Source organism: Felis catus, chromosome X, assembly GCF_018350175.1.
Source record: "Felis catus isolate Fca126 chromosome X, F.catus_Fca126_mat1.0, whole genome shotgun sequence".
NCBI classification, from domain to species: domain Eukaryota; kingdom Metazoa; phylum Chordata; class Mammalia; order Carnivora; family Felidae; genus Felis; species Felis catus.
The window spans coordinates 119,879,401-119,894,620 of record NC_058386.1 but is presented as its reverse complement, the minus strand read 5'-3'; the positions used below and the strand labels follow the sequence as shown (position 1 = coordinate 119,894,620).

General features: G+C 38.2%; 1 protein-coding gene across 1 annotated transcript; it reads left to right on the top strand.

The window, feature by feature from the left end:
- Nucleotides 1–13,321: 13,321 nt before the first annotated feature.
- On the top strand, nt 13,322–14,117 carry LOC102901550 (uncharacterized protein CXorf51A). The gene is made up of 2 exons (XM_006944067.4): nt 13,322–13,517; nt 13,708–14,117. The coding sequence occupies exons 1-2, from the start codon at nt 13,395–13,397 to the stop codon at nt 13,975–13,977; spliced, it is 393 nt and encodes a 130-aa protein (XP_006944129.1). The 5' UTR covers nt 13,322–13,394; the 3' UTR covers nt 13,978–14,117.
- Nucleotides 14,118–15,220: the final 1,103 nt, after the last annotated feature.

Sequence of the window (15,220 nt, the reverse complement as noted above, 5' to 3'; positions counted from 1 at the left end):
GAACCATTTATGCCTGGGTCAGATTGTGCACTGGTCTCTTACTCTGTGGCCTTGTGTGCTAGGTATGTGGCTCCCTCCATATCCTTTCTCTATCGTCCTCCATCCTATTCTCTGCCTGGCAGGCCGATTGTTATGAAATACATAAACAGACTCAATTGGTTGGGGCATGGGTTAGTCAATGGAAAACCCCAAGGAAAAGATATGAGGGGCGGGGAGAGAGATCTATTACGTGGGCATTGCCAGCCTGGTTGTATCCCTAGACATACTGGCCCTGCTGCTCTCAATGAGTCCAGCTTTACATAATTCTATCCCCGCCCCTTCCTAATTGCGGTTCCTGCAGTATCCTTCGAGTTTCTTTTCTACTCCACCCACACCTTTATAATCATAGTTCCTTTCTAAACACCTACCCTGCTCCACAAATTATTCTAATTTGAACAGATTCTCTGTTTCTTACGGAGACCTTAAGTGATAAATATTAGAGAAGTTATTAGGGATAACAGTGACTGCTACTGAAAGTTCTTGGGAGAAATAAATAAGAAAGGGCACATCAATAGTCCGCCTGCCACAAATCTTGTTGCATAATCTGCATTCAGCAGACAGTAGTGATCATTTTTCTTACTTTTCATGTCTATGTATAAGCACAGACTCTGGCATGAACAAGATACTCATTAAATGTTGGTTATATGAATAAATACAATTGCAAAAAAGGCCAACTGAGACCTCATTTATAAATTGACCCACTATCATTCTATTTTAATTTTCCTACACTCTTCCTTGTGGTTTTCTCTCACATTCTCCTTTGGCTGTGTCTCCAGGACCTGACCTATATTTTAAGCTCTTTCAGATTAGGAACTGTAATTTTAGTTCCTATTTTAAAATAATTCCTATTCCTTCTATAGGACTGCTTCCTACCTAGTGGGCACACATGTTTTATGAACTTTAGGGATAGACAACCCGTTCTGGCACGTAATTTTATGTGTTTCTGCTGTTATCTCAAATTTAATTCATTAAGAGCCTTTGACAGGTTGAAATATCATTTTGATTCCTAAATACCAGCATCACTCAATCAGCAGTGACTTACTGGAGAGAACAAGCACACCAGTAGCAAAAACACTGTCATTACTCCTTTATAGGTCATAATGTATGTTGCCACGTCATCTCATTCCAACAGAACACAACTTCCTTTGATGTTGTACATGTGTGCTGATTATCCTGTTAAGTCATACTGTACAGTCAGGCTCATTTAACTTTATTTTTCTCTTGATTTCAAAAAATGCCAGCAATCTCAAATCATTCCAAAATAGGCCGTTAGGACCAAGTTACCATCATACCTGCCTCACTTGGAATTGTTGGAAGCGACGAGCCTATCGCCAGAAGGGAGACGAAAGGGTTTTTTAATCATTTTATAAACCTAATAAATTGGAGGCAAAACTCCTTACTTGAATATCTGAAGAACTGAGTCTATGTAAAATAAATGTTTTTAGCCTTCGCAATTTCATTAAAGGCTAAATGACAATCTGGGAGCAATAAAAAACTATTTTCTTTCATTGCATATATATTTTGATTTAATTCCTTAAAGAATTCAGATGTATCTCACTTCCAAATTAAATGTACTTTATGTATTTGAATCCCTGCCATGAAGACTACTCTGGGTTTCCTAAATGTCTAAAGTCCCCAGGTACTTTACTCCAGAGGCATAAGATAATAAGGTAGGAGATTGAATATACACATCTAATTTCACTTCCTCTGAAAACTCCACCCGGATCCACAAGGACAGAGAGAACGTGAGTGAATAAAACAGCAACAACATTTTAGGAGTTGGAAAGCAAATGAACCAGTGATAATTGGCTTAGAACTAAGAAAGCTGTATCTCAAACAGGCCGTAGGAAAAGTGAGAACCCACCAGATTCACATTACAGAATCCTTACAGATTCAGGAAATATTAGCACTAGGTACTTACTGGGCATGAAAGGGAGCTGCTAAAATAAGGAGAAAGGTTAAAAACTGTTGAAAAACATTCAGATTTCTAGATCCCTTATCCAGTCTATGTCTCTAAAGAATGGTCTCTGTCCCACTCCAGCAGACAGCTAGAGGTTTACTCTCTGGAAATACCAGGCACAGTTGAGGGTATGTGTACTAAAAAACAGGGATGTTAAATGACCATGAACCATGTGCGTATCAAATGCTGACAATTCCTGACTCTCCTTCCTTAATTCTCACTGAATGTTTCTCCCAAATCGCTGGCAGCCAGCCAGACCTTTACCATCCAGAAAGGAGTTAAGAAAATTCTTCTCAATGGTATTTGATTAAAGAAGAATGACATAAAGCTATAAACACGTGTCATTCTTTAATAACAAACATAGCATTCACATAATGTCACAATAAAATTCAATGTCAACCAATGATATTCACACACTCCCAACTCAAAACATTATTTTATTCCTTTATCCTTAATTATGAGCAGATAATCAAGGGTTATCAGACATCTGACAGAACGTTCAAGCAAAGAAAATGAAGAATAACACAGAACCAAAGTAAAACAAATATATACTGGAAACACACAGAGAATACAGTGGGGAAAGAAAACTTCAAAAACACTCTTAGCATTACCATAATCACAGACAAAAGACTAGGTACTACCCATCACATTTCCACGGCTAGGGAACATTAGGATTTGTAGAGGCTGAAAGGCTTGCCAATATCCCATAGAAAGTGATTTAGAAAATTTTATTTTTCTTTTTATGTTTTTACATAAAAATATGTCATAGCTTAAGCCTTGAAATGCAGTAGTGGTTTATAATGCAACATTTAATAATCTCCCATTACACAGCTTTCTTTTCACACCCCATTTTAATAGATACCCCAGTATCTACTTCATGGGTTTTATTCAAATAAATTTGTTATGTGCAAAGAAAGGCCGGTTGGGGGCGGGGTAGACAGAGGCAGAGAGGGAAGGAGGAAAGAAGGCAGGAGAGAGAGACGGGAAGATTCCACTACAATGCCTGGTACGGGGTAGTTTATTTTCCTATAAACTTTGGAACACATTATATATATGCTTATGCCACTGGTTTCCTCCCTCATCACTCCATGGACATCTACACCACCATGTATCCATCACTGGACAGATATGTAGATCTGTATACAGTGTACTTTAATTATTTTTACTTTTTATTTTAGAGAGAGAGCATGAGCAGGGTAGAGGGGCAGAGAGGGACGGAGGGAGGGAAAAGAGAGAGAGACAGACAGACAGAGAGAGAGAGAGAGAGAGAATGAATCTCAAGCAGGCTCCACACTCAGCATGGAGCCCTACGTGGAGCTTGACTCCACAACCCTGGGGATCACGACCTGAGCTGAAATCAAGAGTCTTATGCTCAACTGACTGAGCCACTCAGGCACCCATATAGATAATGTATTTTAAAATTAACCTCTGGAAACCACAAGCAATGTCTTGTAGGGAGAGGTGTTTTTTGTTTTTTGTTTTTGTTTTTTTGGCGAAATGGAATCTTGATTTTTCAATGTACGATTCAAATTTATCTGACAGCATTTTGTGTATTCATTTTTCCATTGTGCACTTCATTAAAACTCTAGCTGATGCCATACTTTTAAAATGTATGTATATGACAGATCCATCATATACTTTGGCTCTGCCGTTGCCAAACCCCTTAGCTGGGGGACTTGTATTGGCTTAGACATAAGAAAGCTTTTTTGCCTTCTTTATGCAAACCTAGGAGATTTTGTTAAGACTTCGTGTAGCAACTAACTAAAAAATTGCCCAGGTAGGCAAATATCAGTTGCATTGACTGAATATTTGACTTCTAAAAAGTGAAAATAAAATTAAATACTCAATATTTTAGAAAAGAAAGATAAACACTGTGACCACTGGTAAGGGTAGGAGGGTAATAATCATCCTCTCATATAATGAGGTATTATGATGTGTAAGTTATAAGCAGGAGCTCTAAAACCTGGGAGACTGCATCTAAAATTCAGCTCTTGTCACTTACATAGTAGTATAAACCTTGGAAAATTCCTGAACTTCTCTGAGTTCTGATTCAGGGTTCTGATCTTTAAAATATCAGGTCAGTAAACATTTTCTGTAAAAACTCAGATAGGAAATAATTAAGGCTTTCCAGGTTATATAGGTCTCTGTTGCTTTAGCACAAAAGCAACCAAAGGTAATATGTAAATGAATGGGTATGGCCAGATTCCACTAAAATTATGTTTGTAAAAATGAACAACCGTGGCCTATATTTGACATCACATGGACAGTGGTTTGCTGGCCCCTAAATCACAGCGGTATATTATATACGTATGTATTTATATACGTAGGTGTGTATAACATATATAATATGTAACATATAATATGTAAAACATATAATATATAAATAATATATAACACACAGATACATGCACACACTTTAATAATTGTCATCAAGAAAGAAGAATTCTAGCAAGAATTTAAATACCAACATCTAAAACACATATCAAAGACTTAAAAGATTACTATAAAGCTAAGAAGTTTGGAAAATACAGCCAAATGGATGATTTCTTCACAATTACACAATAGCAATTTTCACACACTAAATTGCAAAAATGGGAAGGAAAACCAGATCAAGTGACCAAAAGAAATATAGAATTATTAAATGTACTCTATAAATCTCACTTGGTCCTTATTACAAAATATAATAAAGGAGAGTTCATCTAATGATTATTTACAATAGACGGGCAAAACTCTGACGGTATAGCCCAGCAACACAACCTGAAGATGATTTAATTGTGTTACAAACAATAACAAAGTAAAATGTGGACGTACAACATTATTGACTGTAAAGGAAAACGTTTTCATTGATTTTTTAAAAAAATATGCTATTTAAAGTTATTGTTGTCAGGTTTAGGTTTATATTTAGTAAGACAAGTTTTTCATATCCTAAAATTGCTTTACCAGGGAGAGAGTACATATTTTTACCACCAGTAATAAGAAATATTAATCATTCCATCATGTCATTTCTGACAGTCACATATTGACTCTATTTCTTGGCACTATCTGCAAAGAGGGTATTTCACTTATTAATATTTCACTATTAGAAGCTCTGCTGGGATCTGAAAAGTTAGTTCAGGTTCCAGAAAGACCTAATTGTAAATATTGGGTTAGGTAAAATCAACATTTCTAAATATTCCTTCTTTGTAGCAACCCCATTTCATACTGCCTTTCAGAACACATTATTTTTACTAGGCTACTTTATCTTAAAATGTCTGGGGAGGAACTCACACCACAGTTTTCTGTATGCAAATATTTATTTAGTGCCTACTACGGGTTTAGTTTTGAATGATGATTGAAAAAAATGATCAAACAAAACAGCATGATTTAACACAAATTATTGGTAGGAAATATTAGGAAAAATTTTTAAGCAGAAAACACAGAAATATAGCAAGATATTTGTATTTTATCTTGAAAGAGTGACGGTAATTCCTCTGCACGAACCTTTCTGTGCTTTATGTGGCTTCCTATGAATTTGCATTTAGAATCCTTTTTACTGCTTTATAATATAGATGGAATTGACACTGATACATAAGTCTTATTCATTGTGAAAATAAGTAACTGATCTTTCTAAAAATAAAACACAAAAACAGCTTAAATCAACTCTCAATTTCATAGCCCAAAGTCACAGCTGGGACCAGAAACCTAGCTAGCCTCAAGAGTGCTAGGATCCTACCCTGAGTCCCCACCTTCATTTTAAGAAATGTTCTTACTTTGAGAAATCAGAATAGTAGTGCCTGAAGGAAAAGCACACTAATAATACTAGAGATGTTTGATGTTATTTGAGAGAATGGTATACTATTACATAGTGCTCCACAGTGATGCCTTCGTTGGAAAGGTTTTATTTTATTTTACTAACTTTCATCTTGCTTATTGCCTCTAATTATATTAATGGTCAACTATATTCTGTGACCTGCAGGAATACACAGATGAATGAAACCTAAAACCCTGCCCTCAAAAACCCCAGGGGTGGACAACGTTCCCCCCCCCCCCCTTAAAGAGCTAGACACTCAATAATTTTGGCTTTGTGTGCCATATGGTCTTTATCCCAACTACTCAACTCTGTCCATATAGCATGAAATTAGCCATAGGAAATAGATACATGAATGTGTATATGATTTTTTGTTTTGTTTTTGCCTAATCAGGCAACCAAACTGAGTTTGGCCCACAAGCCATCATTTACTGACTACTGACTGATCTAGCATCAGAACAGAGAGGTTACATATAGATATGTAAATTTTTTGTCAATGTTTGTCCATTTGGACAAATGGCTAGGATGTTGCAGAAAAGTCATTTACCTACATAGTTTTTAATATGAAAGACACTAAAAATAAAACATTAAAACATGTGGAAAATGCCATAACAGACATATGTACATAAGGAAAAAAGGACTTAAAAGATATTGGAAATACCAGAAAGGATTGCTAAAAGTTTCACAAGAAAGAACAACAAGCCTCAGTGTCTCCAAATCAAGACTTGCTCCCAATGATATTTTTTAAATGTTTGTTTATTTTTGTGAGAGCGAGAGGGTGCAAGTGGCGGGGGGGGGGGGGGGGAGCAGAGAGAGAGGGAGAGAGGGAGAATCCCAAGCAGGCTCCATGCTGTCAGCACAGAGCCCAATGCAGGGCTCGATCCCATGAGCTGTTGAGATCATGACCTGAGCCAAATCAACACGCGGTTGCTTAACCGACTGAGCCACCCAGGCACCCCAAATTTTTATCTAGCCAAATTTTATGTAGCCAATTTTTATCTGTATTTGTCTTTTTCTTTATGGCTTGCAATATAGCTTTTAAAATATCATGTTGTTGGGGCACCTGGGTGGCTCAGTCGGTTAAGCGACTGACTCTTGATATGGGTTCAGGTCATGACCTCATGGTCATGAGATTGAGCCCTGTGTCGGGATCTGTGCTGACAGTACGAAGCCTGCTTGGGATTCTCTCTCTCTCCCCCTCTCTCTCTGCCCCTCCCCCCTCAAAATAAATAAATAACCATTAAAAAATTAAACATCTCTAAATGTCAAATAATGATGAACACATTTCTCAAAAGACAAATGAGAAACTGGGCACTATATTAGACAGATACATTTGACAGACAAAAGGCAGTTTTACATAATATAGTATGAACTTTGTACAGTTTAAGAGTAATTTCTTTATACAAATAGGGAAATTGAGGACAAAAATGTCAAAGGAAAGGACATGATAAGCACTTAAAAAAAAAACTCCAATGGTTTATTGGCATGTATAAATACGTATTACGGTTAATTAAATAAATGTTTAAACAAAATGAGAAGATAATTCTCAATAATTACAGATGACTATGTGAAAGCTGACATTTAGTGCTTCAGAGTAATGGTAGTCTCACTGCCTATAAGTTGCCTCTACACTTTTCCACGCATCTATGTGGTCATTCACTTACTCATTCAAGCACCTACTGAGCTCCTGTTATATGTCCACTGCTTGAATGGAGAACAAATCCTATACCTTCTTTTCACTAAAAGCTCACATGTTAACAATGAAGGTAAAGATGTGAAAGATCAAAAGGCACTGATTTAAAATTTCCCAGCTAGGGGAAGTCTCAAACGTTTCATTTCTTCTCCTCAAAAGTACAAATGTAGGGGGACTTTTCTGACACCTACTAGGGTCCAGGGACCTACATCCTTTTGTAATGCTCATAGATGTTTTGGGGCTTTGCAGAGAAAGCTCTGCCTAGGGCCATCACATGGAGATATGGCTAAGTCAGGCATCTGTCCCACTAGGTAATCAGTGGGTAAGGTGCTAACAAAGTGAGGCCCTCATCAGAAGTATGGTGGGTGAAAATGAAGGGATGGAAATTGTTATACCAGGCAACTAGAAACCAAGAGAGAAGGGGCCAAAAAAAAAAAAAAGGAGAGAAGGAGGATCTCAATAATAGAATCAATAACACACATTATTTTCAACAATAACACACATTATTTCAATCAAGGAATAGTCTCAACAATTGACAACATGCGAGTTCACAAAGAAAGCCTTGGGGCGCCTGGGTGGCTCAGTCAGGTAAGCCTCCACCTCTTGATTTCAGCTCAGGTCCTGATCTCATGGTTCATGAGTTCGAGACCTGTGTCGGGCTTTGCACAGACAGTGCGGAGCCTGCTTGGTATTCTATCTCTCTCTCCCTCTTTCTCTGCTCCTCCTAGCTCTCACTCTCTCTCTCCCTCAAAATAAGTAAACTTTAAAAAAAAAGAAAGCCTTAAAAACTTTAATGAGTCATTATCGTATAGACTATGTCCTTTGAATACAATAAAGTAGAAATAAATTTTTTAAGAATAGCTTAAAAATTTAACATGCTTAGAAACTAAGATCATAGTAGATAATGATTGGATTAAAGAGGAAATAATTCAAAAATTATGAGATATTCCTAACATTACTTAACACTAGAAGATTTGCTAAAATATTTTTATCAGAAATCAAAAAAAATACTGAGGACTGATGAGCTATGTGTCCAGCTCAACAAGCTGGAAGAAAAGGTAACAGAGTAAATGCAAAAGAAACCGGAAGGAAGGAAATAGACATAAAGACCAAGAAATGTAGACCAAAAGAACCATTACAACATCAAGAAACGATTACCTAAAAAGACTGATAAATCACAAGTGAGACATGAAGAAAAAAAACTAACACTCAAAATATGAACAAGGAAAACTACCACAGCAATTAAAAAAGTAATGAAACACCCGATTTCCCCTCTTGTTGGGATGAGCACCGGGTGTTGTATGGAAGCGATGAACCACGGGAATCTACTCCCAAGACCAAGAACACACTGTCCACACTGTATGTTAGCCAACTTGACAACAAATTATATTGAAAATAAGTAAACAAATAAAATAAAGTGTGATGAAACGGTATTATGTACGAGTAAGTGCTTGCCCATAAACCGGAAGCTCAAGAAGAAATGAACATATTGTCGGGGGAAACAGTATAAATGGCTAAATTTTGCAGAAAACACCCATAAGGCCAAGAGGTTGAGAGACTCTTCTTTGTTCTGGTGCACTTGTTAACACCTTTAACCGTCTTGCCACCACCTCACTCACTTCTCCCCAGGAAGAGGCAGAGATTTAGTTAGTAAATTTGTAAGTGGCAGGGCATCCTTCACTCAGTCCCCTCCCATCCACTTTTCACAGGACAACCAGCTGAAAGCTGAAGTTTGGTCTGCCATGCAGTCAAGGGTCTGGCGAATTCAAAGGTGAGCCATTAGCAAATCCATTTGGCTAGAGACCTAAAGTCACAACTTGCAGTCACCTTTATCTGGATCTCTCTTTCAATAGGTTCTTAATTCTAAAAGGGAAGAAATGGGTACTATTAATTAGCCCTCTTACAAATTCAAATGCACATCACTATTAAAGAAATAAAAGTGATAATCAGACTCCCCTCACCTACTGCCCCACATACAGTAAAACCCTAGATTTAGATGGCTTTATACATTTTACAAAATGTTCAAGGAACAGACAATTCCCTCTCATACAAGTTGTGACAGAAAATTGAAGATGAGAGAAACCTTACCAAACTGTACCATTTTATAAGACTAGTAGAACTTTGGATTCAAAACTAAGAACAGACCATGAAATAAAATGTAAAGGGGGATTTCCTTATAAACATAGATACAAAATTATATAAGGATAAGGATGTATCATAGTCAAATAGGGTTTGCCTTGGGAACGTAAGACGGATTTAAGGTAGGAAAATATATCTATGCAATTCTCCACCCTAATAAAATAAGGAAAACATTTCATTTAAACAATCATCTCAATAGGTACAGCAAAAACATCTGATACAGACAATTTTTATTTTTTAAGTGTTTTATTAGTTTCAAGTGTACAGTATAATGATTCAACACTTCCATGGGGCGCCTGGGTGGCTCAGTCAGTTAAGCGCCCAACTCGATTTTGGCTCAGGTCATGATCTCAGAGTCATGAGACGGAGCTGAGAATTGGGCTCCACACTGAGCGTTGGGCCTGCTTGGGATTCTCTCTTGCTCTCTCTCCCCCTCCCCTACTCATGCTCTCACTTCCTCTCACTCCAAATAAATAAACATTAAAACTGAGGGTTGATATTGGGGGGGGGTTGGCGATGGGCATTGAGGAGGGCACCTGTTGGGATGAGCGCTGGGTCTTGTATGGAAACCAATTTGACAATAAATTTCATATTAAAAAAAATAAAAAAATAAAAAATAAATTAAAAAAGATAACAAGCTATAGACCAACCACTTGCAGAAAAGAAATCACAACTAATAAAAAATATAAACAATAAAGGAAAACATGTTCATACTTTTAAATGATCAAATGCAAATAAAGCCATTGTTTAAAAACAAAACAAAACAAAACAAAAACACTTCCATACAACACCCAGTGCTCATCACAAGTGCCCTCCTCAATCCCAATTACCTATTTTACCCACCCCCCCACTCACCTCCCCTCTGGTAACCATGAGTTTGTTCTCTATAGTTAAGACTGTTTCTTGGAGACGCCTGGGTGGCTCACTGGGTTAAGCTTTCAACTTCAGCTCAGGTCATGATCTCACAGATTGTGAGTTCAAGCCCCGCATCTGGCTCTCTGCTGTCAGTGCAGAGCCCACTTTGGATCCTCTGTCTCCCTCTCTGCCCCTCCCCCCCTTCTCAAAAATAAACATTTAAAAAAGTCTGCTTTTTGGTTTCTCTCTTTCTCTCTTCCCCTTTGCTCATTTAAGTTTCACATGAGTGAAATCATATGGTATTTGACTTTCTCTGACTTATTTCACTTAGCATTATACTCTGTAGCTCCATCCATGTCATTGCAAAAGGCAACATTCTGTTTTTTATGGCTGAAAACCATGTTGAGAAAAAAACAAAACTGGATAAACAGCAAGGATTTATGTTCAAAGTATATCAAAGACAGGGTTCACTAACAAGGAATTGAAAGCCAAAATTACAAAGTAATGATGAAATCAACAGGAAAAAGACAAGAAATCCAATAATGAGAAATATTAGTAACCAAAAACCAATTTTTAAAATAGAAAATGTGAATATCTGCATCACTAGTAATCACAGAAGTAAAAGGAGGTTGTGTGTTTTTTTTTACTAGATTTCTTTAGAAGTTAAAAGTTGGGTAATACTAAGTATAACTTATCATTTGCTATGTAAAAAAGTTACCCTGAAATGTAATGCTTAAAAAAATATGATCTATTATGCCAGATTTTCCATGGGTCAACAACCTGGGTGTAGCTTAACTGAGTCCTTTCATCCTGGGTCTCTCATAAGGCTACGTCATCTCAAGTCTCAATTGGAAAGGACCCTCTTCCCAGTTCACTAATGTGGTTGTTGGTAGGATTCAGGTCCTTGTGATTTTTTGCACTGAGGGCTTAGTTCCTTAGGAGATGCTCCTTGAGATGTGAGCCTCTTCAATGATTATCTCATGATATGCTTTCATCAGAATGAGAAAACGAGAAGGCAAGAGAGATTGCCATCAAAAAAAGAGTTCTAATTAGAGGAAACCCCATCATGTTAATAATATCCCATTTCTCTTGCTGGATTCTATGGATTCTATTCATTAGAAGTATGTCACTAGATAGATCTTACACTCAAGGGGAATGGATTACACAAAAGTGTGAACATCAGAAGGCTGGGATCACTGGGAGTCATAGCAGAAGTTCCCTTCCATACCAATTATTAGTGAGTGTGTAGGGAAACAGGTAATAATATCGTTCTATTGGGCACGTAGATTGGTATGTTTCAGAAAGCAATCTAGCAACATTTAGCAAAATTATTGCTTATACACTGAATGTTTGTGTCCCTCTAAAATTCATATGTTGAAGCTAATATCAAATGTGATAGTATTTGGAGGTGGGGCTCTTGGGAAGTTATTGGGGCTAGAATAGGTCACGAGAATGGGACCTAATAATGTATTTAATGCCATTATTTAAAAAGAGGGACAGAAGATAGCTCTTTCTTAGCGACCAAGGAGGGCCATGTAAGAACATAAGAAGAGGGTCTTCATCCAGAACCTGACCATGCTGCCATCTTCATCTTGGACTTCCAGCCCCCAGAACTGGAAGAATTAAGTGTTTGTTGTTTAAGCCACTCAAATGGACTAAGAATCATATGTATCTAGGACCTAGAAATTCTATCCTTGAGTATATATTCCAGAGAATTATATGCAGAATTCCATAAGGGGACATGGTTGAGGATGTTCATCACAGCATTGTTTGTGGCAGTGGAGGGGAGAGCCAAAACAGGTGTTCCTTAAAGGGGGAAATGATGGACAGGCAAAACTTGGTGCATGCATGCTAATGGAGTATGGTGAAGCAATGAACTAAAGAGACGTATAGCCATATAATTTGAACTTAAGAGCATCGTGTTGAGTGTATAAGGTAAGAAACAACAAGGTCTACAGCACAATACTATGCATTCAAACACACACATTTAACAAGGTCATATATTTCACGAGAGTATAAACATATGCAAGGATATAATTCAAACACATCAGAGTAGACGCCTAATGGTGGGAAGGAAATGAGTGCTGAACTCTAGGAAGAATGAAAGGAAAACCGATAAAATATAAAGTAAAATATAAGCAAAATATAAGAGAAAGAACCTTGGAAAACTCAATGACGGTAACATTGCCAGAGTCTAAACATAGAATAAAAGATAAAAGCAACCGTCATGGGTGGACAGTTAATTCTAATCCCTGCCTGTAAGTTGCTGAGCTGGCAGAAAATAATTTAATCAAAATCAGCAGTCTGCCAAATGCCATAGATATGGAGCTTAAGCATGGGAGCTGTGTTTTTGTTAGTTTGTAAGATGATTCATATCCCCACTGATATTTAAATTCAGCCATACTGCTCTTGGAGGGATTTTAGGTAAAATAACCAAACACTAATTAATAGCTAAGGGTGGGACACAACAAAAGAAACCACTGAGTGGGGTGACCTTGGAGAATAACCTGGAGGAAAGATTCTTTGTCTACTATTTGCACCACCAAAATTAAACATGGGGATATGAGGAGCAGTGACAGTTCAGCTTGGGAAAACTCTTTGAGAGATGTTAAAGAAAAGCCCCCTTTCTCTAACCAAACCATTTTTGCCTCCTCATCATTCCCCCTCCCAACCAGAGGTGTCAGGAATGACACTTTGAAATGTAGAAACCACATTTTGGCCTCTCTAGCAACTTCTCCAACACAGAGTAGTGTCATAAGTAGTACTTTGTGACATCTGAGCCATACCTTGGCCACCATTGGCTGGGGGAGAGCCTTGCTGACCAATCAAAACTCAAGGGTGTGGCCCCTCATTATCCTGGGAAGAGGTATGCACAGTAGGAAGGTTAGGACGCCTGGGGTAGACCACTAGGAAGCTTCAATATGGGTAAGGTAACCAGGAAACTACCACAACCTGATACAGATACAGATATGGACCAACAAACCTCAAGTTCCAATGAGAAGATGACGACTCCCTATCAACCCAGGTCCAGAGATGGTAGCAAGGTAAGATGACCCTGGCCAAGCTCCTATTTTCTTCATTGATTCCCCTCCCCCAAGAATCTTACCCTTTCTCACCTGGCACAAACTCCTTCCCCATCTCTGATACCTTCTCATGAAGCCCCCTTTTCCATCAATATCCCATCTTTTCCCCCTAAGTTAATGCCCTTTTCACCTCTCTCCATTGTTGTTACAGGTCCTGAAGACAACCATAAAGGTCAAAAGACCAATTAAAAAGAGTTTGAATAAAAAAGTCTTGAACAAAACCACCAACTCTGTAAGAAGGCCTAAGAAAGCTAGAGGAACAATACTATTCGGTCACTATCACAGACTGAATGAGAGATTGAATCAACGTGAGCAAGACCAAGACCAAGACCAAGACCAAGACCAAGGCCAAGGCCAAGGCCAAGACCAAGAGAATGTGGAGAAGGCCACCACATCAAGTGATGATCTGGCCAGCCAGTAGCTCCAGAGCAAGGCCAGAGACTTCAGTGATACCTGCTAAGTCTCCAGAGGTCTGGTGGTTGAGAAATGGACAATTGTGTATACTGTGAATTTTACACAACAGGGTACACTGATGGTACCTGAAATAAAATCAACCTGCTGTGGAAATTTGTGTGTTTCTGTGAGTTTTCTCATGGTAGGAGCAGGGAAGGGAGGGAAGAGGCAGTTGTGGGAAAAGGAAGAAACATGGGGTACTGCGGCATCGGGGGAAAGACTGGGTCAGGACTGAACACTGAAGATAATTTCCTCCTTAACACTTGACCTAATGGGCAAGCTGAAAAAGGACTTCGTGCTTCTGTCTTTGGGAGGTAGGGGGAAGGAGTGGGGGAATGGTGGCAAAGCATAGATTGCCCAGGTCTATAAGGGGTGAGGTGTGTGGGTAGCAGTACCATCCCACAAAATGAACAAGGAAACAATTTCCAGGCCATATACCTCACAGAGGTGTTTGTGACATTTTACCCAATGATGTCAACAACTAGAAGTCCTCTGAAGGGCCAAAAATCTCACCCTAATAAGTTACTGAAAACACACAAAGGGCAAAAAAATGGTGATTGGAAGCCACAAACTCAACACTGATTAGCCCATGTTAAGAAACTTAGGGTACAGGAGAGGCCTCCCAAGGCCAAGAGCAGTGTGTAGTGCAGGCAATACAGGGGAGCACTGTCTACAGAGAATCTTAAAACAACATATTTGGAGTGGAGACCATCATTTATCTTTATTCTTTCCAAAGTTTTTTTTTTTCCTGAAGAGAATATCACTGTAAATGGTTTTATTGAAGTGTAATTGACAAATAATAATTGCACATGCTTAGAGTGACAGCTTGAAGAGTTTGGTCACACGTATACACTGCTAAACCATCCCCATAAATTTAAGAGTGAACATATCCATCACCCCCGTGAGTTTCCTCTTGTCCTTGGTAATTTCTCCCTCCTGCCCCTCCCTGTACCCCCATCCTTAGACAACTACTGGCCTGCTTGCTATCTTTATGGATTGTATGGATTCCATTAGTATAAAATGCTACAAAATGTAAACCATACTCATTTTTATCCAGCTTCTTTCACTTCAGCATTATTTTAAATTTTTTTTTTTTAAATTTTTTTTTTTAACGTTTATTTATTTTTTGGGACAGAGAGAGACAGAGTATGAACGGGGGAGGGGCAGAGACAGAGGGAGACACAGAATCAGAAACAGGCTCCAGGCTCTGA